At 67.7% G+C, this 25,924-nt stretch overlaps 2 protein-coding genes across 3 annotated transcripts in view; one reads left to right on the forward strand and one right to left on the reverse strand.

Annotated features, from left to right (window-relative positions):
* Positions 1 to 18,626, reverse strand: part of HSPG2 (heparan sulfate proteoglycan 2) — a 41,386-nt gene extending 22,760 nt beyond the window's left edge. The window contains exons 1-35 of one of the 2 annotated variants that reach the window (XM_075027598.1): positions 18,497 to 18,626; positions 12,748 to 12,880; positions 12,190 to 12,273; positions 11,987 to 12,052; positions 11,633 to 11,742; positions 11,480 to 11,538; positions 10,696 to 10,856; positions 10,364 to 10,489; positions 9,484 to 9,723; positions 9,287 to 9,406; positions 9,081 to 9,212; positions 7,539 to 7,683; positions 6,719 to 6,867; positions 6,491 to 6,637; positions 6,263 to 6,426; positions 6,014 to 6,190; positions 5,296 to 5,492; positions 5,072 to 5,219; positions 4,858 to 4,985; positions 4,694 to 4,780; positions 4,564 to 4,622; positions 4,419 to 4,486; positions 3,694 to 3,834; positions 2,641 to 2,817; positions 2,382 to 2,561; positions 2,181 to 2,299; positions 1,986 to 2,097; positions 1,789 to 1,902; positions 1,579 to 1,706; positions 1,415 to 1,501; positions 1,282 to 1,331; positions 1,097 to 1,185; positions 862 to 1,002; positions 594 to 785; positions 18 to 110 (exon numbers count right to left, since the gene is read on the reverse strand). In XM_075027598.1, the coding sequence (XP_074883699.1) occupies positions 18 to 110; positions 594 to 785; positions 862 to 1,002; positions 1,097 to 1,185; positions 1,282 to 1,331; positions 1,415 to 1,501; positions 1,579 to 1,706; positions 1,789 to 1,902; positions 1,986 to 2,097; positions 2,181 to 2,299; positions 2,382 to 2,561; positions 2,641 to 2,817; positions 3,694 to 3,834; positions 4,419 to 4,486; positions 4,564 to 4,622; positions 4,694 to 4,780; positions 4,858 to 4,985; positions 5,072 to 5,219; positions 5,296 to 5,492; positions 6,014 to 6,190; positions 6,263 to 6,426; positions 6,491 to 6,637; positions 6,719 to 6,867; positions 7,539 to 7,683; positions 9,081 to 9,212; positions 9,287 to 9,406; positions 9,484 to 9,723; positions 10,364 to 10,489; positions 10,696 to 10,856; positions 11,480 to 11,538; positions 11,633 to 11,742; positions 11,987 to 12,052; positions 12,190 to 12,273; positions 12,748 to 12,880; positions 18,497 to 18,556 (4,383 nt within the window). In that variant the 5' untranslated portion in view covers positions 18,557 to 18,626. The remainder of the gene's footprint in view (positions 1 to 17; positions 111 to 593; positions 786 to 861; positions 1,003 to 1,096; positions 1,186 to 1,281; positions 1,332 to 1,414; positions 1,502 to 1,578; positions 1,707 to 1,788; positions 1,903 to 1,985; positions 2,098 to 2,180; positions 2,300 to 2,381; positions 2,562 to 2,640; positions 2,818 to 3,693; positions 3,835 to 4,418; positions 4,487 to 4,563; positions 4,623 to 4,693; positions 4,781 to 4,857; positions 4,986 to 5,071; positions 5,220 to 5,295; positions 5,493 to 6,013; positions 6,191 to 6,262; positions 6,427 to 6,490; positions 6,638 to 6,718; positions 6,868 to 7,538; positions 7,684 to 9,080; positions 9,213 to 9,286; positions 9,407 to 9,483; positions 9,724 to 10,363; positions 10,490 to 10,695; positions 10,857 to 11,479; positions 11,539 to 11,632; positions 11,743 to 11,986; positions 12,053 to 12,189; positions 12,274 to 12,747; positions 12,881 to 18,496) is intronic. The other variant, XM_075027599.1, reaches the window with a different exon arrangement.
* A 3,102-nt stretch (positions 18,627 to 21,728) lies between these two features.
* CELA3B (chymotrypsin like elastase 3B) lies at positions 21,729 to 24,815 on the forward strand. Its single transcript, XM_075027711.1, has 8 exons — positions 21,729 to 21,762; positions 21,873 to 21,949; positions 22,022 to 22,119; positions 22,774 to 22,908; positions 23,006 to 23,142; positions 23,796 to 23,941; positions 24,026 to 24,178; positions 24,798 to 24,815. Exons 1-8 carry the CDS (start codon positions 21,729 to 21,731, stop codon positions 24,813 to 24,815), a joined length of 798 nt encoding a protein of 265 aa, XP_074883812.1.
* The last annotated feature ends 1,109 nt before the right edge of the window (positions 24,816 to 25,924 follow it).

Raw genomic sequence — 25,924 nt, forward strand, 5'->3', positions numbered from 1 at the left:
CCCAGGCACCCCCATACCGTGATCTGGATGTCGACGTCAGGCAGGGGGGCTCCCTGCCCCCCCGGGGTGTAAGTCAGGGTGTAGCGGAGGCGCCCGCCGTAGGAGCCGACCTGCATGGGGAGATGGGGTGGGGATACATCCCATGGGATGAGAAGGGGAAGGGACAGGACAGCATAGGGATAGGGATGGGGATGGGGAAAGGGAAGAGGAAGAGGATGGGGAGGATGATGGGGACAGGGATGGGGATCTGGAAGGTGATGGGATGAGATAGGGATGGGAAAGGGGAAAGAGAAAAGGGGGAAAGAGGAAAGGGGAAAAAAGGAAAGGGGAAAAAAGAAAAAGGGGAAAAAAGAAAAAGGGGAAAAAAGAAAAAGGGGAAAAAAGAAAAGGGGAAAAAAGAAAACGGGAAAAAAGAAAAGGGGAAAAAGGAAAAAAGCAGGAGACGGGGGAGGCTGCACCCACTTCCCCCTCTACCAGAGCCATGGGGCGAGCAGCCAGGGGTGCCCATGGGGAGTGGGTGCAGCCGGTGCCAGGCTGGGTGCTCCTGCGGGCACCCCTGTCCCCTGGGGTGGGGAGGGGGGGCACCCCATTACCTTGTCCCCCTGGTAGGGGGGAGGCAGCTGCCAGTAGTAGGAGTCAGGGGGCAGCTCCCCAAAACGGCTGTAGGTCAAGCGGGGTTGGGGGGTGCCCAGCTCCACCTCGAAGCCGGTGCCCACCCGGGTGCTGCGCTGCCGGTTCACCAAGGCAAATCCCTGGGGATTACCGGGACCGAAGGGCGTCCGGACCTACAGGATGGGGATATGGGTGAGTGGGGTTGGGGACATCTGGGGACAGCCTGGGGACTTTGGAGGGGGCACTCACGGTGCCGCGGGCGTAGGCGGTGCTGGCGCAGTGCTGGACGATGCCCATGCAGAAGCAGGGCAGGCAGCCAGCCGGCTCGCTGGCACTCAGGTGGAAATGGTGGGGACGGCAGGTGGCACAGCTGGGACCCTCCACGTTGGCCTGGGGGGAGTGGGGGGGGACGGGGTGGGTGACATGGCCCTGTCACCTCCTCCCAGGGCTTGGGGACGTGCTGGGAGGGGGGGGGACGACTCACCTTGCAGCGGCACTGCCCGTCGGCGTCGCAGCCCTCGCCGATGCTGCCGCGCGGGTCGCACTGGCACTGCCCACTGGGGACGCCCGGCTCTGCGGTGGAGTGGGGGGGGACAGCGGTTAGGCATGGTGCCCCCCTCAGTGCCACTGCAGGGGGACACCGCCTCGTCCTCTCCCCACGACGCTCACCTTGGCACGGCTCTCCCCGCAGCGGGTCCCCCACATACCCAGGCAAGCACCTATGGTGGGGATACAAAAAAAGCCGATGAAGGGCAGGGTTGCACCCCAAAAAACAACCCCTCACCCCGGGTTCCCCTGGCACCTCTCGCAGAGACGCCCGCCGTGCCCAGGGGCGCATGCGGTGCAGGTGGGCTGTCCGTCCTTGTCCTCGAAGCAGCTCTTGGTCACCCTGCAGAGGGGACAAGGGGATGGGTGAGACCCTGCCCGCGTCCCCAGGAATGTAGGTGACCAGGTGGTGGCACCTACTGGGTGTCACTGTGGTGTCCATAGCAGGGACAGGGCTGGCAGTCGCCCGGGGTGCCCCGGGTAGCATCGCCGTAGTAGCCGGGTTGGCATTTGTCACATTGGGCGCCCTCCGTGTGATCCCGGCAGCCCTGCAAAGGAGGAGGGGGGTGATGGCATTGGTGGCACCACCATGGGGGTCCCCGGGGTGTCCCCTCGCTGTCCCCAGCTCACCTGGCAGATGCCATTCTCAGGGTGGCACTCGCTGGCATGGCCGTGGCACTGGCACGGCTCGCAGGTGCCCAGGTAGAGCCCGGTGGTGCTGCGGGTGTAGCCGGTGTCACAGTCCTACGGAGGGGACAAGGGGACAGGGGGGTGGGCCACCACTCGGTGTCCCGAAGGCCGGGGTGAGGGGACACTGAGGGTCTCACCTGGCAGGAGGCACCGCGGTAGCCGGCCGGGCAGGTGCAATCCTCCACCTCCAGCGCCGGCGGGCGGCCGGTGGCGTGTGGCACTGCCACGTCCAGGCTGACATCGGCTAGTCTGCGGGGCAAGAGGGGATGTCCCCACCGCTCTGCCCGCCCGCACCCCCATGTCCCCAGTTTCCCTTCCCCTCTCCCTGGTACCTGCTCTCCTCCGGTTGATCCGAGTAGGACGCCCGGATCATGAAGAGGTCGATGTCGGCCAAAGCCATCAGGAGATGCTCACGGGTGGCATCGCGTCCATCCGCTCGGCGCCAGGCACGCTGCGGGCACAACCAGGGGGTGACCGCTGTGTCCCCAACCCCAGCCTGGGATGGGGTGGGGGGGACACCCGCCGGTCCTCACTTCACGGAAGGGCACGGTGACGGTGGTGGGGACGCCAGATGGGGGGTTGGCATCAGAGAAGTGCTCCAGGAGTATGCCGTTGCCCTGCAGCAGGACGTCGGGCTGGCGTGGCAAAGGTTGGGCGCCCGCCGGTGCCCGGTGCGTCACCGTGTAGCGCAGCTCACCACCGTACGATGTCACCTGCAGGGCGGGATGCAGCTGGGCTTAGCCGGGCTTGGGGACGTCCACCTTGTCCCCCAGCCGGCCCCGGCGCTGGCACCTTGTCCCCGGCGAAGGGTGCGGGCAGCACCCAGTAGTAGACATCACGGGGCAGCTCCTGGAAGGCGGCGAAGAGCAGCTCCCGTGGGGAGGAGAAGCGGGCACGGTCACCCACGGTCCGTGTGCCGGCCAGGTTGGCCAGGCTCAGCGGCGGTGTCTCCTCGGCGGTGAGGAGGACCTGGAAGGGGAGCGGGAAGGGGCTTGGTGGTAGGCATGGCACAGCATGGCGTGGCATAGCACAACACGGCACGACATGACACTACGTGGCATGGCACAACATGGCACAGCAGGGCATGGCATGGCCTGGCACAATATGGCACTACATGGCATGGTGCAGCCCTGCATGGCACGGCCTAGCAACGCATGACACATCACAGCACGACATGACATGGCACAGCATGGCGTAGCACAACATGGCACAGCATGGCACTCCATCGCACGGCACAGCACGGCATAGCACAACATGGCACAGCATGGCACTCCATGGCATGGCACAGCACGGCATAGCACAACATGGCACAGCATGGCACTACATGGCATGGCATGGCATAGCATAACATGGCACAGCGTGGCACAGCAAGGCATGGCGTGGCATGGTACAACATGGCATTATGTGGCATGGCATGTGGCAGCATGGCACAACGTGGCACGGCATGACACTACATGGCATAGGAAGGCACTATATGGCACAGCATAGCATGACATGGCAAAAGATGGCAATAGATGGTACAGCATGGCATTGCACAGCACGACACGGCACAACATGGCACGGCTTGACATAGCATGGCATTGCGCGGCACAGCACGGCACAACATGGCGCAGCATGGCACATCACAGCATGACATAGCATGGCATAATGGCATATAACGGCACAGCATGGCACGACACGGCTTGACACGACGTGGCCTGGCACAGCATGGCAAGGCAAGGCACAGCATGGCATAACGTGGCATATAATGGCACGGCATGGCTTGACGTCACGTAGTATGGCCCAACATGGCACAACATGGCACCAAATGACCCAGCGTGGCCTGGCACGGCCTGGTGACCGTACCTGGTGGCGGCTCCACGCGGAGCTGGCGCAGTGCCGTGAGACGCCCATGCAGAAGCACTGCAGGCAGCCCTCGGGGTTGGCTGCGCTCAGGTGGAAGGTGCCGGCGGCGCAGGCATCGCACAGCCGCCCCCGCACGTTGGGCTGCCGGGGGGGGGGGGGGCACAGGATGAGTGCCGTGGGTGGGGGTGCCAGGGGTGGAGGAATGGGTGCCGGGGGGGATCGGACCAGCTGGGTGCTGGGGAGACTGGGAAATGGGGTGCCAGGGTGGGGAGGTGGGTGCTGTGGCGGGGGGGGCTGCTGGGGAGTGGAAACGGAGGGGAGCGGGGTGGGACTGGGTGCTGGGGGGGCTGGAGTGGGTGCCATGGGGGGAGTCGGACTGGGAGCTATGGGGGGGGGGGGATGGGTGCTACGGGGGGGTCAGAATAGGTGCCATGGTGGGGTCAGAATGGGTGCCCCAGGGATCGGACTGGGCGTCATGGGGTGTCGGACTGGGTGCTAATGTGGGGGGTGGCATGAGTGCTAGGGAGGATTGGACTGGGTACCCCAGACACTGGGCTCAGTGCCACGGGGGGTTCAGAATAGGTGCTATGGGGGATCGGACTGGGTGCCATAGCTGGGATTACACTGGGTGCCCCAGGGATCACACTGGGTGCTTCGGGGATCGGACTAGGTGCTGTGGGAGATGGGAGCACCCAGTGCCCCCCCCCCCAGCACCCTGCCTGCACCTTGCAGCGGCACGTCCCGCCGGCCTCGTCCTTGCCCCCGCGGGTGTCGCACTTGACGAGCTCCTGGCCTGTGGGCAGCGATGGTGAGGGTGGGGGGCACCCCTGGGTGCGGGGGGGCACCCCACAACCAACACCCACCACTCACCAATTGGGGTACACTTGCCACCTGGCTGGATGGGGTCTCCCTCGTAGCCCGGGGCGCACCTATGGGAATGGGTCGATGATGGGTGGGGGGTCTTGGGGGGAGGGGGGGTATAGGGAACCCCCGCACCCACCTCTCGCAGCGGCGGCCGGCGTAACCGGGTGCGCAGGCGTCGCAGGTGGCTTGGCCGTCCGTGTCCAAAAAGCATGACTCCGAAAACCTGCAGGTGACAATGACGGTGACAGACGGGGGCAGTGATATTTTGGGGGCGGGGGGGCCCCTGGGATTGGCACCCACCTGCGAGCTGGCTCGGTGTAAGGACAGGGACAAGGGTGACAGGCAGTGGCCGTGCCCTTGGTGGCATCGCCGAAGAAGCCAGGTTTGCACTTCTCGCACTGGGGACCCTCCGTGTTGTGCTGGCAGTTCTGGGGAGGGATGGGGACATGTGGCACAGGAGGCATGGTGACACTGTGCCACATCCCCATTCCCTTGTCACCCCCCCATTCCTTACCAGGCAGTGCCCAAAAACGGGGTCGCAGGTGCTGGAGTGGCCGTGGCAGCCGCAACCGGAGCAGGTCCCCAAGTAGGGTCCCCTTGTCACCCGCTCGAAGCGGGTGGCGCATCGCTGGCATGACAGCCCCGTGTAGCCCACGGGGCACCTGGGGACACAGTGGTGTGACGGTGGCATCGTGGCAGTGGTGGCACCGAGCCCGCAGCCTCGCTACCAGCAGTCACCTGCACTCCTCGACGTCCCCAGCTGGCCCCAGGCCGGTGTCACTGGGGCTGGTGACATCCATGGCCACGTCGCTGAGCCCCACGCTGGCCATGCGCCCGTCGTAGACTGCCCGGATGAAGATGCCCTCCAGCCTCTGCAGCACCAGCAGCAGCAGCTCCCGGCTTACTGGGGCACCCTCCTCATCCTCCCAGTGGTCCTGCCAGGACAGTGACACCAGTGTCACCCCAGGGTGATGCCAACGCTGGCATCAGCCACCGCTACCACTGGCTTCACCCATCAGCAGCATCACTCATCCATCACCACCAGCATCACCATCACCCACCCACCACCACCAGCATCACCCACCTACCACCCACCAACAACCATCACCAGCATCACTCATCCATCACCACCAGCATCACCATCACCCACCCACCACGACCAGCATCACCCACCTACCACCCACCCACAACCATCACCAGCATCGCTCATCTATCACCACCAGCATCACCATCACCCACCCACCACGACCAGCATCACCCACCTACCACCCACCCACGACCACCACCAGCATCACCCACCCATCACCACCACCACCATCACTGCCATCACCCACCCACCATCACCAGCGTCACCCACCCACCATCACCCTCCCACCACCACCACCATCATCCACCCATCACCACCACCACCACCCTCCCACCCACCACTGCCATCCCCTACCCGGCTCCCACCCACCTCGGTGAAGGGCACATGCCGCCGGTTGAGGACATCGGGCCGGGTGGCTCCAGCGCGCGCCCGCAGCTGCCGCCCGTGGCCCCGCAGCACCACGTCGGGGTGGGTGGTGGGCTCAGGGGGTCCCCGCCCCAGCCGGTACCGCACCCCGTAACTCAGCGCTCCCCCGTAGGCATCCACCTGGCAGCATCAGCGCGCTGTCAGCAGCCGTGCCGCCGGCGTCCCCATCCCTGTCCCCACCCCCAGTGTCACCTTGTCCCCAAGGAAGGCATCTGGCAGCGCCCAGAAGGCATCGAGGGCCAGGAAGCGGCGGGACAGATCCAGGAGCTGGAATTCCTCGGCGCCCACGTCCACGTGGAGCTGGGTGGCCGAAAGCACCGGCGGGGATGGCGCGGCCGGCACCGTCACGTTGACGCCTGCAAGGAGATGCTCAGCCCCTGGCGTGCCCCTTGTCCCCTGTCCCTTGTCCCCATAACTCACCCTTGAAGTCGTCGGGGCGGTCGAAGCGGAGGCGGAGGCGGTGGCGGTGCCGAGCGGTGGCGCGGCAGGCGGTGGTGACACCGAAGCAGAAGCAGGGCAGGCAGCGGGATGTCCCCGTCACCTGGAAGTGGCCCTCGGGGCACGGTCCTGCGGGAGATGGTGGGTGCCGGTGCCGGTGCCGGGGTGGGGGTGGGGTTGGATGGGGAGCGGAGGGCGGGGGACGCTCACCAGGGCGGGTGACGGTGAGGATGCTGTCGGGGATGCCGAAGACCATGCCGAGGGTGTTGATGGCTTCGCAGGTGTAGGCGCCTTGGTCGGCTTCTTTCACGTCCCGGATGGTCAGCGTGCCCTGCCCGGCCTCGCTCACGATCGACACCCTGCGCGGCACGCTTGGCACCCGGCGCCCGGCACCCAGTGCCCGGCACACGCAGCGCCCGGCATGCTCGGTACCCAGCACCGGCAAAGGAACACGGCCCCGCTGCCTGCCCAGGCCCCGCCCCTAATCGCACACCCCGCCCCCTCGTGCAAGCCCCGCCCTCGAGGAGAAGCCCCGCCCACCGTGCAGCTCCCCTGCCCACCGCGTGCATGGCCCCTGCTGGCTGTTAGCTCCGCCCCTTTGCTGGGAGTGTTGCCCCGAACGCCCCGCCCACCACAGCAGGCCACGCCCCCTGTACAAGCACCACCTCCAAGTGCAAGCCCCTCCCGCCACAGGGCTCTCCCCTAGTGCAAGCCCCTCCCACCATAGCCCCCTCCTGCCACCAGCCCCTCCCACCACCAGCCACCCCTCCCCCAAAGTGCAAGCCCCTCCCACCACTCCAGGCCCCGCCCCGAGCACGACCACCACCTCCACCCCCAAGCACAAGCCCCTCCCCCAAGTGCAAGCCCCTCCCACCGCAGCACGCACCCCGAGGGCAAGCCCCTCCCCAAAGAGAAGCCCCGCCCCCTCCCCCCAGACCCCTCAGCCAGCTCCCCTTGCCCCTGTGGGCCAGCCCCCCTTCGACCCCGCCCCCTTAGGCCCCGCCCCCCCCGGACCACGCCCCACCCCCACCTGTGGCTGCTGGGGGTGTGGCCCCAGTTGAGGCGCCAGGTGATGATGGGGGTGGGGACGCCGGTGGCCACGCAGGTGAAGGTGACCGTCTGCCCCGGCACCGCCCGCACCGACTCCCGGGGGAGCGTCACCACCTGCGGGGGCACTGCCCGCACCCCCCCGTCACCACCCCGCGCACGGCGTGGCACCGCCTGCCCACGGGGTCACCCGGCTTGGGCACCGGCTCACCGGCACGGGCACCGCGCGGGGACAGGGCCACCAGCACGCCGCCCAGCACCGCGCTGTGGCACCAGGTCCCCGGCGTGGCACGGCTTGGGGACGGGGTCACCAGCACCGGGTCCCCAGCTCGGCTTGGGCACGGGGTCCCCTGCGTGGCATGGCTTGGGGATGGGGTCACCAGCACCAGGTCCCCAGCTCGGCTTGGGCACGGGGTCCCCAGCGTGGCACAGCTTGGGGACGGGGTCACCAGCTTGGGCACGGGGTCCCCGGCGTGGCACAGCTTGGGGACAGTGTCACCAGCAAGGGGTCCCCAGTCCAGCTTGGGCACGGGGTCCCCAGCGTGGCACGGCTTGGGGACGGGGTCACCAGCACCGGGTCCCCAGCCCAGCTTGGGCACGGGGTCCCCAGCATGGCACAGCTTGGGGACGGGGTCACCAGCTTGGGCACGGGGTCCCCAGCGTGGCACGGCTTGGGGACGGGGTCACCAGCACCGGGTCCCCAGCTCGGCTTGGGCACAGGGTCCCCTGCGTGGCATGGCTTGGGGATGGGGTCACCAGCACCAGGTCCCCAGCTCGGCTTGGGCACGGGGTCCCCGGCGTGGCAAGGCTTGGGGACAGTGTCACCAGCAAGGGGTCCCCAGCCCGGCTTGGGCATGGGGTCCCCAGCGTGGCACGGCTTGGGGACGGGGTCACCAGCTTGGGCACGGGGTCCCCAGCGCAGCACCCGGCACCGTGCCACGGCACTGGGTTCCCAGCGTGGCACCAATTGGGTGCGGGGTCCCCAGCGTCGTAGCCAGCACAGTGCCGTGACAGAGGGTCCCCAGCGTGGCACGGATTGGGCACAGTGTCCCCAGCACAGCGTCGTGTCCCCAGCACAGTGTCATGTCCCCAGCCCGGTGCCATGGCACAGGGTCCCCAGGCGCGGTGTCCCCAGCCCGGTGCCATGGCACGGGGTCCCCCGCACACAGTGTCCCCAGCCTGGTGCCGTGGCAGGGGGTCCCCGGCACATCTCGGGGTCCCCGGCACAGCTTGGGAGCAACGTCGCCAGCCTGGTGCCATGCCATGGGGTCCCTAGCACAGCTCGGGCACGGTGTCCCCAGCCCAGTGCCATGACACAGGGTCCCCAGGCGCGGTGTCCCCAGCCCGGTGCCATGGCACAGCATCCCCGGGCACAGCGTCCCCAAGCCTGTGCCACAGCACCGCATCCCCAGCACAGCTCGGGCGCAGCATCCCCAGCACGCAGCCCCATCGCAGTGTCCCCAGCCCAACACCGGGCACCGCGTCCCCAAGCCTGGTAGAGGTGTCCCCTCCCGGTGTCACTTACCGCAGCCGACCTCATCGGAGCGGTCGGGACAGTCGGGTTCCCGGTCGCATTGGTAGCTGGCACGGATGCAGCTCCCGCTCGCCACGCACCGAAACTCTGCCGGCCCGCACGCCGCGCCGGGCGCTTTGGTGGCTGCAGCGGCGACGGCGACACGCGTCAACCGGGATCGTGTCACCGCGCGTGTCCCCCAACCCGGCCATACTCACGGCAATCGGTCTCGTCGGAGCCGTCGCCGCAATCGTTCTCGCCGTCGCAACGCCAAAGCTTGAGGGCGCAGTGCCCGTTGCGGCACTTGAACTCGTTGGGTTCGCAGGGCGAGGGGGTGCCTGGGGGGGGGGGGGGGGGAGGTCGTCAGCACCCACAGGGTGCCCCCCACCCCATCGCCACGGCACCGCAAACTCACCGCAAGCTTCCTCGTCGCTGCCGTCGGCGCAGTCGGGCTCGCCGTCGCAGACGTAATCGCGGGGGACGCAGCGCCCGTTGGCGCAGGCGGCTTCGCCCGCTTGGCACCCGCCCGTCGGCGGTTTGGGGGGGCGCGGGGTGAGCAGGCGGCGCGGGGGGGGGGTGGCGGCGACGGTGACGGTGCTCACCGGGCGGGTGGTGGCGGGGCGGGCGGTGGTGGGGGGCATCCGTGTCGGGTGGTCTGTGGGGATGGGGGGGGGGGGTTATGGGGGGGAAATGAGGGTGCGGGGGGGGGTTTTGGGGGGATTGGGGGGAAATGGGGGTGCAGGGGGGTTATGGGGGGCTGGGGGGGAATAGGGGTGTGGTGGGGGGTTTATGGGGGGTTATAGGGGGAAATGGGGGTGCAGTGGGGGGTTTAGGGGGGTTTAGGGGAAATGGGGGTACAGTGGGGGGTTATGGGGTAAATGGGGGTGCAGGGGGTTATGGGGGTTATAGGGGAGAAATGGGGGTGCAGTGGGGGGGGTACATGGGTATAGGGGAATTGGGGGTGCAGGGGGGAGGTTTATGGGGGTTATAGGGGGAGGTGGGGGTGCAGGGGGGGTTAGAGGTGTTTAGGGGGGAATGGGGGTGCAGTGGGGGGGTTGTGGGGAGTATAGGGGAAATGGGGGTGCAGTGGGGGGGTTTATGGGGGTGCAGTGGGGGTTTAGGGGTGTTTAGGTGGGGAAGTGGGGGTGCAGTGGGGGGGTTTATGGGGGTTATAGGGGAGAAGGGCGTGCAGTGGGGGAGTATGGGGGGTATAGGGGGGAAATGGGGGTGTGGGGGATTTATGGGGGGTTATGGGGGAAATGGGGGTGCAGGGGGGGGCTGGGGGGAGGTCTCACCACAGCCGTCCTCGTCAGAGGCGTCGTGGCAATCGGGCCGGTGGTCGCAGCGGTATTCGGCGGCGATGCATTCGCCGCTGCCGCAGGTGAACTCCAGGGAGGTGCAGGCGCGTGGGTGGGGGGTCACTAGTTGCGGGCGGGGGGGGGGGGGTGTGTGTCACCGTGGTCAGCGTGACACCCCCCACCCCCCAAAGATCCACCCACCAGAAATTTGGAGGGGGGGGGGGGGTCAAGACACACTGCTACGCGGGTCCAGGTGATGGGATGGGATCTATGGGGGTGGTCTGAGCGCACCCCCCCCCCCAGGGTGTCGTCCCCCCCCCGGCACTCACCGGCCCCCAAGCGCCGAAACTGGAAGCCGAGGGGGGAGGTGAGGTAGGAGGCAATGGAGCCGGCGGCCACCAGGTCCCGCAGGACCCCCCCCAGCTGCGCCTCGTCCCCGTTCCCCTCCGAGCCCACGTCCAGCTCCACGAAAACGTCACCTTCCAGCTCTCTGGGGGGGGGGGGGGTGGAAAGGGGAGGGGGGGGTGTCAGCACCCCAAAATCTCCCTCCTGCACCCTGCCAAATCTTCCCTGGACCCTCGAAAGCTCCTCTGCACTCCCAAAACTTCCCCGTCCCCCCAAAACCTCCCCTGCACCCCCAAAAGCTCCCTGCACCCCCAATTATCCCTGCACCCCAAAACCTCCCCATCACCCCCAAAAGCTCCCCACCATTCCCAAACTCCCCACTGTCTCCCCAAGCTTCCCCATCACCCCCAAAACCTTCCCACTGACTCCCTGGACCTCCCCGCCTCCCCAATCCTCCCCTGCACCCCCAAAACTTCCCATCCCCTCCAAGCCCTCCTGCCCCCCCAGACCTGCCCATCCCCACAACCCCCTCCACACCCCAAAATGTCTCCATCACCCCTAATCCCCCCCACAGCCCCCCCAAACCTCCCCATCACCCTTAAACCCCCCCGCCAACTCAAACCTCCCAGTATCCCCCAATCCTCCCCTGCACCCCCAAACCTCTCCTGCATCCCCCAAACCTCCCCACCCCCCTTGACCCCCCCAAACCTCCCAGCCCCCCCAAACCCCCTAAAACCCCCTCAGCCCCCCCAAACCCCCCCAGCTCACTTGATGAAGACCACGCTGACCACCTGCTCCCCTGGCACCTTGTAATACTCGGACTCCAGCTGATTGGCGGGGGGAGCAGAAAATGGGGGGGTCAGGGTGCTCCCTTGGGTGCCCCCAACCCCCCCCCCCCCCTCTCCGGGAGTCCCCCCTTACCGTATCCACCACGGCCTCGGAAACTTCCCGAAATTCCTCCGATTCGGGGTCCTCCAGCTGCTGGCTGTAGTCGATGCTGCGGGTGAAGTTCACCAGCGCCCGGAAATAAACTGGGGGGGGGGGAATCAAAAATGGGGGGGGCTGTCAAAAATGGGGGGGATGGCACCTGCACCCCCCCAAAAATACCCTCCTGTGACCCCCACCCAGCTGCGACCCCCCCATCCAGCTGTGACTCCCCCATCCAGCTGTGATCCCCGCCCATCCAGCCGCATCCCCCCCCAACGTATGGCACTGGGAGAAAAAAGTGGGGGTGCAGCAAGGGGGGGGGGGTGTCCCCCAATATGTGTCACTTACTCAGCGGGGGGTCGTCCTCGGGCTCCGCCACCACCATGCCCGCCGGTGCGGGGGGGGGCCCGAGCGCTGCCCGCCGAGGAGGAGGATGAAGAGGAGGAAGAGGAGGAAGAAGAGGAAGAGGACGGAGAGGAGACAGAGCTTGAGAGCGGTGACACGCAGGTGACACCCAGGGGACAGGTGCCACCCCCACGGCGTCCCCTTACCGGTGGGTGCCAGCCCGACGACGGGTATGTGGGTAGCGCTCGCCGGTGGCCAGGTGATGCCACTGCCGTCCTCCCCGCTGCCATCTGCAATGGGGACAGCACGGGTGGCACCCAGGGTGGCACACATCCAGGGTGACAACCACCCAGGGCGGCATCCGCTCACGGTGACACCCACCCATGATAACCCCCACCCACCCAGTGCCACCTTACTGGCCAGACGCCACCAGGTCCCGCTGCCATCTGCAACGGGGACAGTGCGAGTGGCATCCAGGGTGACACCCGCCCACGAGTGACACCCACCCAGGGTGGCACCCACCCGCGGCACTTCGTGCCACCTTACCGATGGACGCCACCAGGTCCCGCTGCCACCCGCAACGGGGACAGCACGAGTGGCAGCAGCCACTCGTAGTGACACCCAGCCACGGTGGCACCCACCCAGCGCCACCTTTACCACCAGACGCCACCAGGTCCCGCTGCCACCCGCAACGGGGACAGCGCCAGCGGCACCCAGGGTGACACCCACCCACGGTGACACCCACCCACCCGCTGCCACCTTACCTCCGGATGCCACCAGGTCCTCGTCGTCAGAGAGGTGTTCATAGTACCGGCGTCCCCGCGTCCCTCCGACGTGGTCGGCCACCGTGTCCTCGGGGAAGGAGGTCTCGGCCAAGCCCCGGGCGCCGCGGGTGACCTGGGGGACACCCGTCACCCCTCCGCTGGGTGCCAGGCCACGTCACCGGCACCGGGGAAGGGGGGGAAGGGGGGGGGACACAGATGGGTGCTGGCAGGGCCAGGGCCGCATAGCTGCGCGGTGGAGTCACGGCGCGGGGGGGGGGGGGGGGGAATGAGCTCATCACCCACCCACCGCATTCCTGCGCCGCCACGGCACCGCCACGGCAGCGGGCACACGCGTGTGCCGGCACATGGGGAGGGGGGCGTGCGCGAGGGGACCGCGGGCCGTGCGCACGCTTTTGCACCGCTACGGGCGCGCACCGGCACGGGGACGCATGTGCACGCTGACGCGTGGCTGTGCACACGTGTTCGCACCGCTACGTGCACACACCGGCACGGGGACGCGTGTGCGCGCTGACGCGTGGCTGTGCGCACGTGTTTGCACGACGACATGCACGCACCAACACGGGGACGGGTGTGCACGCTGACACGTGGCTGTGTACACGCATTTGCACCACTGCGTGCATGCACCGACACGGGGATGCGTGTGCACAGGGGCGTGGGGCGGCGCACACACCTTTGCACTGCTACGTGCATGCACCGACATGGGGACACTTGTGCGCGCTGACGTGTGGCTGTGCACGCGCTTCTGCACCTGTACACGTGGGCACCGACACAGGGATGCGTGTGCACACTGACATGGCTGTGCACATGCCTTTGCACCGCTATGTGCATGCACTGACACAGGGACGCGTGTGCACAGTGGCGTGGGGCCGTGCACGTGTGCTCGCACCGTTATACGTGTGCACTGACGTGAAGATGCGTGTGCAGAGCGGCATGGAGCTGTGCACACCCGTTCGCACCACTACATGTGTGCACCAACGCAGAGACGTGCGTGCACAGCACCGTGGGACTGTGCACGTGTGTTTGCGCCATCCCACGTGTGTGCACTGACACGGCGATGCACGTGCACGCCGACACATGCCTGCGCCCCTGCCTTTGCACCGCCACACACGCGTGCGCTGACACGGGGACGCACGCTCGTGCCGACACGTGGCCGTGCACACCTATTCGCACGCCGACACGCGGCCGCGGGTGCACGCGGACGCCTGCGTCCGCACCGCTACGCGTCCGCGCCGGCGACACGGTGCCGCCTTCGCCGCGTCACGCCTGGGCACCAACACACGCACACGCGTGTGCGCCGCCCCGGCGGGTGCCCCTCGGCCCGTGTCCCCCCCCCTCACCGCCCCCGGCGCCCGCCGTGGCGAGGAATCCGTCGGGGCAGCACTTTGCTGTGCAAACAAGCGCCGGGGGGGATTAAGCGGGTGCTGGGGGACGGGGAGGGGGGGGGACGTGGCCACTCGCCTGCACAAACGGGGGGGACACGGCACCCTGAGGGAGTCGGGCTCGGGGTGGGGGGACCCCGTGGGTGCCAGCGCAGCCCCGGCCTGCTTGGGAGGGGGGAGTTGAGGTGCGGAGGGGGAAACTGAGGCACGGAGGAACTCATGGGTGGCGCTGAGCTGGGGGGGTGCTCTGCTACTGCTCCCCACACGTGCGTTGAGTGTGTACGTGCTCTGCTGCTGCCCTTCACGCACGCACTGAGCGCGTGGGTGCTCTGCCATCGTCCCCACGCACATGCGCTGAGCGTGCAGGTCCTCTGCCACTGCTCCCCACCCATGCACGGACTGTGTGGGTGCTCTGCCACTGCTCTCCAAGGCATGCACCGAGTACGTGGGTTCTCTGCTACTGCCCCTCACACGTGCACTGAGTTGTGGGTTCTCTGCTACTGCCCCTCACACGTGCACCGAGTTGTGGGTTCTCTGCTACTGCCCCTCACACGTGCACCGAGTACGTGGGTTCTCTGCTACTGCCCCTCACACGTGCACCGAGTTGTGGGTTCTCTGCTACTGCCCCTCACACGTGCACTGAGTACGTGGGTTCTCTGCTACTGCCCCTCACGCATACTTTGAGTATGCGGGTTCTCTGCTACTGCCCCTCACATGTGCACCGAGTACGTGGGTTCTCTGCTACTGCCCCTCACATGTGCACTGAGTTGTCGGTTCTCTGCTACTGCCCCTCACACATGCACCGAGTACGTGGGTTCTCTGCTACTGCCCCTCACACGTGCACTGAGTTGTGGGTTCTCTGCTACTGCCCCTCACATGTGCACCGAGTACGTGGGTTCTCTGCTACTGCCCCTCACGCATACATTGAGTATGCGGGTTCTCTGCTACTGCCCCCACACGTGCACCGAGTTGTGGGTTCTCTGCTACTGCCCCTCACGCATGCACCGAGTACGCGGGTTCTCTGCTGCTGCTCCCCACACGTGCACTGAGTGTGTACGTGCTCCACCATCACCCCATCCATGCATGCACCGAGTATGTGGGTTCTCTGCCCCCGCTCCCCACACATGCACCGAGCGGGCGGGTGCTCAGCCCTGCCGGGCAGCGGGCCCCATCCTGACCAAGCGGAAGGGCAGCTGCCTGTCCTGTCACCGGCGGTGGCCAGGGAAGGGACAATCACCCCTCTCCTGTTACCGGAAGCCTCCCCGCGCCACGGCCCCGCACCCGGACGCCTGGGTTCCCCCCGCCGCCGCCGGGGCACCGCGCCCGGCCGGACGCCGCCGCCGCCGCTCACATTTTCCACTCGCCGGCCCAAATCCTGCCCCGCACCCTGGGGAAAACGCGGGGGGGGGGGGGGGAGCTGAGGAAGAGGAGGGTGAGGAAGCACCACCCTGTCCCACGTGCAGCTTCGCTTGATGAACCTTGTGCCCCAAATTCGGGGGGGGGGGGGGGGGGCTCAACTTCTCCTCCCCCCCCCATCAATTTGGATGTGTCCCCTTGTCAAAATCTGGATGTGCCCCCCTCAAAATCTGGATGTGCCCCCCCTAAATTCTGGATGTGTGTCCCCCCCTTTACTTCATCCGGGCGAGGAAGAGGAGGTGACGCACGGCAGGAATAATAACCGGGGGGGGGGGGGTTATTAATAGCAGCCCCCCCTCAGCCTTATTGTTCCCCCAAGGTCGTGGCTACAAGGTGTTTCCCCCCCCCCCTCAAAAAACCTTCCTCCTCCCCTGGGGGTCCCCTGGGATGGAGGGGACCCCGCTGCGGTGCTTAGCCACCCCCAGTTTTTGGGGGATTTTGGGGGGTTTTTTTGGGGGGGGGGGGCTGCCAGCACAGCTGGTGGGATACTGGTCCCTTGGGGGGGGGGGTACAGGCAGCTGCCTACCCCCTCCCCGCTGCTGGCCCCCCCCCCCATGATTTTGGGGGTGCAAACAGCGGTGGGGTCAAAGTCACTCGGGGGGGGGGGGGGGAGCAAATATTTGTGTGCCTAATTTATCCCAAAAGAGCTGGGCTTTGGGGGGGGGGGGGCAACGCCCCAGGGGTGCTGAGGGGACCCAGGAGTCTGGGCTGGCCTTGTCCTGCTCTTCCTCCTCCTCCTCCTCCTCCTCCTCCTCCCAGCCAGGCCATCTTTGGCGATGGGAAAGAGCTGAAGCGAGCCGGGAGCTCGCAGGGCCACGTGCGCTGGGGACCCTTGGGGGGGGGACACACATACACCACCCTGGGGAATCCCGGGTGGGTCCCCAAGGGTCCCCACGGGGGACACGAAGCCCCCCCCCCCCTCATCCCTTCCCAAAAGCGTGGGAGCAAGCAAAGCCGGCGCGAGCGCGCACACGAGCGTGCAAGAGTGAGGGTGCAAGCGATGAGGGTGCTGGGAGCGCCCCGGGTGGGTGCGGGTGCGTGCACACGCGGGTGCGTGGCCCCCCTCCCTTTCCCCCCCCCAGGGCTGGCGATCTTATCGCACATTCCTGCTGCGCCCTCACCCCCCCTTCATTAACCCTTCACAGCCCTCGGGGGGGGGGGGGGCACCCCCACGCCAGAACCCCCCCCCGTGGAGTGGGTGGACCCCCCCTGCATTTTTTTAAGGGGGACACACACACATTCCTCAGCATCCCAGAGTGGGGGGGGGGGGATATTGGGGTGCCATTACATCATGGTGTCCCCAAATCCCCCTGTCCCATAGCGGAATGGGGTTGGCGGGGTGGGGGGAGGGCAAAATGGGGGGACTCCCCCCCACTTTCCTCCCCACCAGCCCTCCCCCCGGGACGTGGGTGGGAGCCCCACGGAGCAGGGGGGGGCCAGCCCTGCCAGCATGGCCCCGAGCAACAAGGCCCCCTCTGTTCTCAGCCCCGGGCATCGTCCCAGCCCCAAACCACCCCCCTGCCCCCCCCACCCCCACCCCGTCCCGAGTGGGGGGGGGCCCCCCACATCACCATCAGCCCCCCTACCTTCCTTGGGGACCCCCCCCTCAGACAGGGGATGCTCTGCCCCACGGTGCAAACCCACCCTGCACCCCCCCTTGGGGGGGGCACCCAGAGGTGTCACCCCCCCACACTGCATCCCAGCTGGGTGTGACCCCCCCCCCCCCCAGGGACACCCCCAGACGCAGCCCCCCCCGCCCCCCCCCCGAGGGGGGGGTATTTTGGGAGAGCTATTTTTAGGGTGGCTGGCGCCACCCGTCACCCTTTAAATTTAGCCAGGGTGGGAGAGGGGGATGGGGGGGTGCGGCGGGGGAGCAGCACCCCAAAAGCAGGATGCACCCCTATACGTGGCCACCCCACCCAGGGCCAAGGAGGGCAGTGGGGTCCCGGGGGGGGGGGGGGGTTGGAACAGCTCGACCCCCAGGGTCAGGAGCCCATGGGTGGCTTTGGGGGATGATGGGGACCCCCCCACCCCGGGATCTGGGGGACCCCAATTCCCTGAGGGGACAGGGTGCGGTGACAGGGACCCCACGTGTCCCGGGTTTAGGGGGGGACCCCGATTCCATGAGAGGGACGGGGCGTGGTGACCCCATGTGCCCCTGGTCCCTGGGGGACCCCAAGTCCCTTAGGGGACAGGCATGGGGGTGGGCACACCGTGCACCCCGGGTTTCTGGGGGGACCCCAATTCCCAGATGGGACAGGGCATGGGGATGGGGCCCCCACCCCTCCTTGCTCTTTGGGGGGGACCCCAGTTCCCTCAGGGGCCAGGGCAGGGTGCTGGGGTCTCCACATGCCCCTGGTACATGGCGGGGGGGGGGGGGGGACCCCCAATCCCCTCGGGACCGGGGCAGGGGGCCAGGGACCCCGCATCCCCCCTGGTACGGGGGGACGACACCCCAATCCCTTAGGGCATGGGGACCCCCCCATGTCCCTGGTGCCCAGGAGGACCCCAATTCCCTGATGGGACAGGGCAGGATCCCGGGGTCCCCGCACCCCTTCAGTACCCGGGGAGGGGACCCCAATTCCCCTTTAGCGACCAGAGCACAATGCCGGGGACCCCGCACCCTCCTGTAGCTCGGGGAGGGGACGGGACACCCCCCCAAAAAATCCTTTCGGCCACAGCGCACCGCCCCCCCCAAATTCTTTAAGGACCCCCCCAACTCCTTCAAGGGACCCCAACTCCTTGAGGAGACCCCAACTCCGGGGTGGGGATCCCAACTCCTTTAGGGGACCCCCACCTCCGTGGAGGGGGGAATCCCAACTCGGGGGGGGGAGGGGGGGGCACCCCGATCCCTCTAGGGGACCCCAACTTCTTGCGGGACCCCGCCACCCCCTGGGGACCCGAGGGGACGCGGGGGGGGGGCGCACACTCACTCCGAGGAGGGCTCCGAGCAGCAGGAGGGCTCCCAGCCCCGCCGGTACCGGCGGCCCCATCGCCCCGCTCCGGCCCCGCCGCTCCGCTCCCGTCCCGCTCCGCTCCCGCGTCGCCGCCCGCCCCGGGGCCCCGCCCAGCCCCGCCCCGCCCCGCCCCGAGGCGGGGCCGGCCGGGAGCGCGCCCACGGGGCGGGGCGGGGGGGGTGGGGGTCAAGGCTGGGAACTTTGAAGGGGACACGGGGAAGGGGGGGGGCGTGGGGAAAGTGGAGGGGGGGCGTGTCCTCTGGGAAGTTCTACGGGGACACGGGGGGGGGCGTGGGGACCCAGGGGACATCTCGGTGCATCTCCACGGGGACACGGGGGGGGCGTGGGGAACCAGGGGACATCTCTGTGCATACCCACGGGGACACGGGGGGGGCGTGGGGACACCGTGGGGACACCTCTGGGAACTTGCAGGGGACACGGGGGGGCGTGGGGACACCGTGGGGACACCTCTGGGAACTTGCAGGGGACACGGGGGGGCGTGGGGACACCGTGGGGACACCTCTGGGAACTTGCAGGGGACACAGGGAGGGCGTGGGGAAAGTGGAGAGGGGGGGTGTCCTCTGGGAAGTTCTACGGGGACACGGGGGGCCGTGGGGACCCAGGGGACATCTCGGTGCATGTCCACGGGGACACGGGGGGGGCGTGGGGAACCAGGGGACATCTCGGTGCATCTCCACGGGGACACGGGGGGGGCGTGTGGAACCAGGGGACACCTCTGGGAACTTGGAGGGGACACAGGGGGTGCGTGGGGAAAGTGGAGAGGGGGCGTGTCCTCTGGGAAGTTCTACGGGGAGATGGGGGGGGCGTGGGGACCCAGGGGACATCTCGGTGCATATCCACGGGGACACGGCGGGGGGCGTGGGGAACCAGGGGACATCTCTGTGCATATCCACGGGGACACGGGGGGGGCGTGGGGACACCGTGGGGGACACCTCTGGGAACATGCAGGGGACACGGGGGCATGGGGACACCGGGGGGACACCGGGGAGGACACCTCTGGGAACTTGCAGGGGACACGGGGAGGGCGTGGAGAAAGTGGAGAGGGGGAGGTGTCCTCTGGGAAGTTCTACGGGGACACGGGGGGGCGTGGGGACCCAAGGGACATCTCGGTGCACGTCCACGGGGACACGGGGGGGGCGTGGGGAACCAGGGGACATCTCGGTGCATATCCACGGGGACACGGCGGGGGGCGTGGGGAACCAGGGGACATCTCTGTGCATATCCACGGGGACACGGGGGGGGCGTGGGGACACCGTGGGGACACCTCTGGGAACTTGCAGGGGACACGGGGAGGGCGTGGGGAAAGTGGAGAGGGGGGTGTCCTCTGGGAAGTTCTATGGGGAGATGGGGGGGGGCGTGGGGACCCAGGGGACATCTCGGTGCATGTCCACGGGGACACGGGGGGGCGTGGGGACCCAGGGGACATCTCGGTGCATCTCCGCGGTGACACGGGGGGGGCGTGGGGACACCGTGGGGACACCTCTGGGAACTTGGAGGGGACACGGGGGGTGCGTGGGGAAAGTGGAGAGGGGGGGTGTCCTCTGGGAAGTTCTACGGGGACACGGGGGGGCGTGGGGACCCAGGGGACATCTCGGTGCATATCCACGGGGACACGGGGGGGGCGTGGGGAACCAGGGGACATCTCTGTGCATATCCACGGGGACACGGGGGGGGCGTGGGGACACCGTGGAGACACCTCTGGGAACATGCAGGGGACACGGGGGCATGGGGACACCAGGGGGACACCGTGGGGGACACCTCTGGGAACTTGCAGGGGACACGGGGGGTGCGTGGGGAAAGTGGAGAGGGGGCGTGTCCTTTGGGAAGTTCTACGGGGAGATGGGGGGGGGCGTGGGGACCCAGGGGACATCTCGGTGCATCTCCGCGGGGACACGGGGGGGGCGTCGGGACACCGTGGGGACACCTCTGGGAACTTGCAGGGGACATGGGGGGGGCGTGGGGACACTGTCTGTGCCACCTAGCCGGGGACACAAATGCTCACAGGGACGCGGCCGTGGGAGGTGCCCACGGAGACACGGGGGTGACACGAGTGTCCCCACAAGACACACGGTGCCCCTGTGGGACCCCACAGCCCCCGGGTATGTGGGGCAGTATGGGGGCTATAGGGGACATGGGGTTATAGGGGCTATGGGGGGCACCAGGGACATGGGGTGGTATAGGGGCTATAGGGGACACAGGGGGTTATGGGAGCTATGAGGGGCACCAGGGACATGGGGCAGTATGGGGGCTATAGGGGACACAAGGAGCATGGCAGATATAGGGGCTCTAGGAGGCACAGGGGTGTTATAGGGGCTACTGGGGGAACCAGGGGTACTGCGGAGTATGGAGCATAGTGGGGGCAGAGGGGCCATGGGGTCCATGGGGGATATAGGGGCTATGCGGGTAGCAGGACATGAGGGTATGGGGGGCACAGGGGCTATGGGGGGGCACCAGGTGCCTGAAGGGTATAGGGGCTATAGGGACCCCAGCTGCTATGGGGGACACTGGGGCTCTGTGGACCACAGGGGTTCTAGGTTCTGTGGTGTGTACCATGTCCCTATAGGGATGCCGAGGAGGGTAAGGGGCTAGAGGGGGGCACAGAGGGTTATAGGGGGGGACCAGGGGCATTGAGGATACGGGGCTATGGGGGTCACAGGAGCTATCGGGTCCAGGATGGGGTATGTATGGGGGCCAGAGGGGGCCACCAGGGTCATGGGGGGTATGGGGGACTGTGGGGGACACAGGGCTGGTTATGGAGGCTATGGGGGCACAGGGGCTATGGGGTCTGGGAGGGGGGGATATATGGGCACGGAGTCCATGGGGTCTATAAGGGCAATAAGGGCTACATGGGGACATCAGGGGCATGAGGCAGTATGGGGGGCACGGGAGGGTTATAGGGGCTATGGGGGGACACCAGGGGCAGGGGTGGTATGGGGCCTGTAGGGGCACAGGGCTATAGGGGCACAGGGGTTTATAGGGTCTCCATTGGGTGCAGCTGGCTGGGTGCCAGGTGCCACGTCCCCCCCAAGGCCAAGGTTAATGGTTAACCCTGCCAGTGCCCCCCCCCCCCAGCACCCAGGTGGGTGCCAGGTGCTGGTTCCCAGGGGTGCCCTTGGGTGCCCCCGATACCGGAGGGGATTTAAGGCCAGCAGCCACCCCCATGCGCCCCGACTGAGCTACAACCGCGATGCTGAGCCTCCTCCTGCTGCTGGTGGCTGGCGGTAAGGTGTCCCCGACCCCCCCTCCCCGTGTCCCCGAGCCCCCCACCCGTGTCCCCAACCTCGGGTGGGGTGATAGGTTCCCAGTGGGTGACGGGCGCCCTGTCCCGCAGGCAGCCAGGCCACGGTGCTGCCAAACTCACGGGTGGTCAACGGGCAGGATGCTGCACCCTATAGCTGGCCTTGGCAGGTGAGTGGGCAGGGGGAGTAGGGTGGGGGGTGGCACCCATGGGTGCTGTGGCACCCACCGGTGTCCCCGCAGATCTCGCTGCAGTACGAGCGGGACGGCACCTTCCGCCACACTTGCGGGGGCACTCTGATCGCGCCCAACTGGGTGATGACGGCCGCACACTGCATCTCGTGAGGGACCCCCCGAGACCCACGGCGGGTGCTGGGGGGGGGGCTGTTGGGGGGGGCAGGGTGCAGGAGGGAGTGTAAGGGGCGACGGGGGGTGTGAGGTGCAGGGATGGGTGCAGGAGGGGTGCAGGGTGCAGGGGTGGGTGCATGGAGAGGATGTAGGGTGCAGGGGGGGACAGGGGGGCAGGGATGGGTGCAGGGCGCATAAAGATTGTGGAGGGTGCAGGAATGGGCGCGTGAAGGGGTGCAGCGTGCGTGAGGGGTGCAGGGAGGTGTGGGGAGGTGCAGGGTGCAGGGAGTGTGCAGAAGGGGTGCAGGGTGCAGAAGGATCGTGCAGGGTGCAGGAATGGGTGCGTGGAAGGGATGGGGGTGCAGAGGGATGTAGGGTGCAGGAGGGGTGCAGGGTATAGGGGCAGTGTGCAGGGTGCCAAATGGGTGCAGGACCAGGTGCATGGAGGGGATGGGGGTTTGAGCAGGGTGCATGGAGGGGGTGCTGGGTGCAGGGATGGGGTGGAGGGGTGATATATTGTGCAGGACGGGTACATGGAAGGGGTGTTGGGCGCATGGGGGGGTGCGGGGTGAATGGAGGAGGTGCAGGGTGCAGGGAGGGGTGCAGGAGGGTTGCGGTGTCCCCTGACGTACCCGTCCCCCGGGCAGCTCCTCGCGCACGTATGAGGTGGTGCTGGGCGAGTACGACATGGGTGCCAGGGAGGGCTCCGAGCAGCGCATCCCCGTGGCCCCCGCCGACATCTTCGTCCACCCCAAATGGCAAAGCTCCTGCGTGGCCTGCGGGTGAGCGGGGTCCCTGGGTGGGGGTGGGGGGGGGGTTGGGGACATTGTCCCCAACAGCCTTCCCCCCCCCTTCGTGACACGTGTCCCTGCGTGGCAGCAATGACATCGCCCTGCTGAAGCTGCAGCGCCTGGCGGTGCTCAACACCCAGGTGCAGGTGGGGCAGCTGCCGCCGGCGGGCACGGTCCTGCCCGATGGGTACCCCTGCTACCTGAGCGGCTGGGGGCGGCTGGCCAGTACGTCCTGGGGGGGGACACGGATAGGGAGTGGATGGGGAGATGGTTGGAAGGATGGATGGGGAGATGGGGGGGTGGGTGGGGAGGTGGCTGGAGGAATGGAGGGTTGGATGGGGAGATGGTTGGAGGGTTGGGGAGACGGGTGGGGAGATGGTTGGCGGGATGGATGGAGGGTTGGATGGGGAGATGGTTGGAGGGTTGGGGAGACGGGTGGGGAGATGGTTGGCGGGATGGATGGAGGGTTGGATGGGGAGATGGTTGGAGGGATGGGGAGACGGGTGGGGAGATGGTTGGAGGGATGGATGGAGGGTTGGATGGGGAGATGGTTGGAGGGTTGGGGAGATGGTTGGCGGGATGGATGGAGGGTTGGATGGGGAGATGGAGGAAAGGATGGAAGGATAGAGGGATGGAGTGAAGGGTGGAGGGCTGGAGGGCTTGAAGGATGCGGGGTTGAAGGGATGGATGGACGGATGGACGGACGGGTGGATGTGGGCTGGTTGGATGGATGGGGAGCAGACATACGTGGCTGGATGAGGGATAGATGATGGACGGACGGACGGCTGGCTGGCTGGCCATGGACAGTCAGGGCCAGCAGGAAGGACACGGAGCATGGCACGCCCCCCACCCCAGCCCCCCTAACGCCCGGTTGGCAGCGGGGGGGCCACTGCCAGAGCGGCTGCAGGAGGCACTGCTGCCCGTGGTGTCCTACGAGCGCTGCACCCAGCCCGACTGGTGGGGCATCCTCGCCATCCGCCGCACCATGATCTGCGCCGGCGGCGCGGAGAAGGCTGGCTGCAACGTGAGTGCCACGCCAGGCCGGGGTGGGGGGGGGCATGCTGGGACCCCCCCCTGGCACTGACACCCCCCCCATCCTGTACCCCAGGGCGACTCCGGGGGTCCCCTGAACTGCCAGGCAGCTGACGGGCACTGGGAGGTGCACGGCATCGCCAGCTTCGTCTCAGGGCTGGGCTGCAACGCGCCCAAGAAGCCGACGGTCTTCACCCGCGTCTCCGCCTTCGAGGACTGGATCGCCGAGGTGGGGAACGGGATGCTGGGGTGCCTGGGGTGCTGGGATGCCCAGGGTGCTGGGGAAATGGGATGCCATGATGTCAGGGTGCTGGAGCACCAGGGAACTGGGATACCAGGGTGTCAGGGTGCTGGGGTGCCAGGGCAACAGGGTGCTTGGGTGCCATGATGCCAGTGTACCAGGGTGCTGGGGTAGCAGGGTGCTGGGTGTTGGAGTGCTGGGGCACTAGGGTACCAGGATGCCGTGGTGCTGGGGTGCTAGGGCACTGGGGTGCCATGGTGCTGGGGTACCAGGGCTCTGGGGTGCCAGGGTACCAGAGTGCAAGGGTGCTGGGTACCGGAGTGCTGGGGCACGAGAGTACCAGGATGCCGTGGTGCCGGGGTGCCAGGGGACTGGGATGCACTTGGGTGCCATGGTTCTGGGGTACCAGGACTCTGGGGTGCCGGGGTGCCATGGTGCTCTGGTGCTGGGATACCAGGGTGCCAATGGGCCAGGCTGCTGGGGTGCTGGATTACTGGGGTGCCGGAGTGCCAGGGTGCTGGAATGCTAGGGTGCCAGGGCAGTGGCGTGCCAGGGTGCTGGGGTGCCGGGGTGCCGCACTCCCCCCTCAGCAGCTTCTCCCTTCCAGACCATGAGCCAGAACTGAGCGTTGGCGGCAGCGACCTCCCAGTGTGGCATCGGGCAAATAAACCCCCAGATCTGGCACCACACGTGTCCTTGTGCTGGGGTGTGGGCACGCGGAGGGGCGGCCGGCATGCGGGGGCGGCAGATGTCACTGGCTGGGTGGGCACGGAGAGTACCCAGACGTGCCCAGATACCACTGGGGTGGGCACCCAGAGACACCCCAGTGTCACAGGAACAGGCACCCAGATGCCACATGCACTGTTTGCCCTGAGGACCCGTGGTGCCACAGGGATGGGCACCCGCAGGTGCCCAGACACCATGGGGATGGGCACCCAAAGACACCCAGGTGCCACGGGGACGAGCGCCCCGCAGTGCCCTGAAGCCGTGAGGATGGGCACCGTGAAGCACCGTGATGCCAAAGGGACAGGCACCCCAAGGCGCCTTGAGGCCACAGGGATAGGCCCCCTGAGGTGCCCTGAGGACACGGGGATGGCCTCAGCCATGTGCCCTGATGCCACGGCGATGGGCACCCAGTGACGTCCCGTCACCATGGGGATGGGAGCCCTGAGGCCCCGGGGATGGCCCCCTCCAGGCGCCCCAGGGCCGGACGGCCATGGCTGCAGCCTCTCTCCCGCCGTCTCCTGCCCTCCCGGCCCGGCCGTCGCTTCGCAACCACCGCCACCGGCGCGTGACCGGCGAACAAAGAACCCTTTCACCGGCGACCCCGCCGCGGCCAGCACCCCTGGGACCCCCCGGCCGGAGCACCCCAGGTCCCCCAACCCCACCCGGGCACCCCACGGTGACGGGTGCTACAAGCACCCCCCGAATTCCCCCGGGGATCTGGGTGGAAAATTCCGGCGCCGGGGCTGTATAAGTTTTATTGGCCCCTTGTCACTGTGTCCCGGGGGACCTTTGCTCTCCCCGCCGTGGCCCGGCGTTGCCGCCATCGTCCGCCAGTGCCGCCCCGGCACGTTGCGGCCCTGCCGCTATCGCGGGCCCTTTGCTCGAAGAGGGGGGCTGAGGCCGCCCCCAACTCGTGACACCCTTGCACAAGTGGGTGCCGCCTGCTGGAGGCCCCGGGGTGGGGACAGGGGTGACCTAAACCAGCGGCACCCGGCTGAGCCGGCTGTT

This window comes from Buteo buteo, chromosome 5, assembly GCF_964188355.1.
Source record: "Buteo buteo chromosome 5, bButBut1.hap1.1, whole genome shotgun sequence".
In the NCBI taxonomy this organism is placed as follows: domain Eukaryota; kingdom Metazoa; phylum Chordata; class Aves; order Accipitriformes; family Accipitridae; genus Buteo; species Buteo buteo.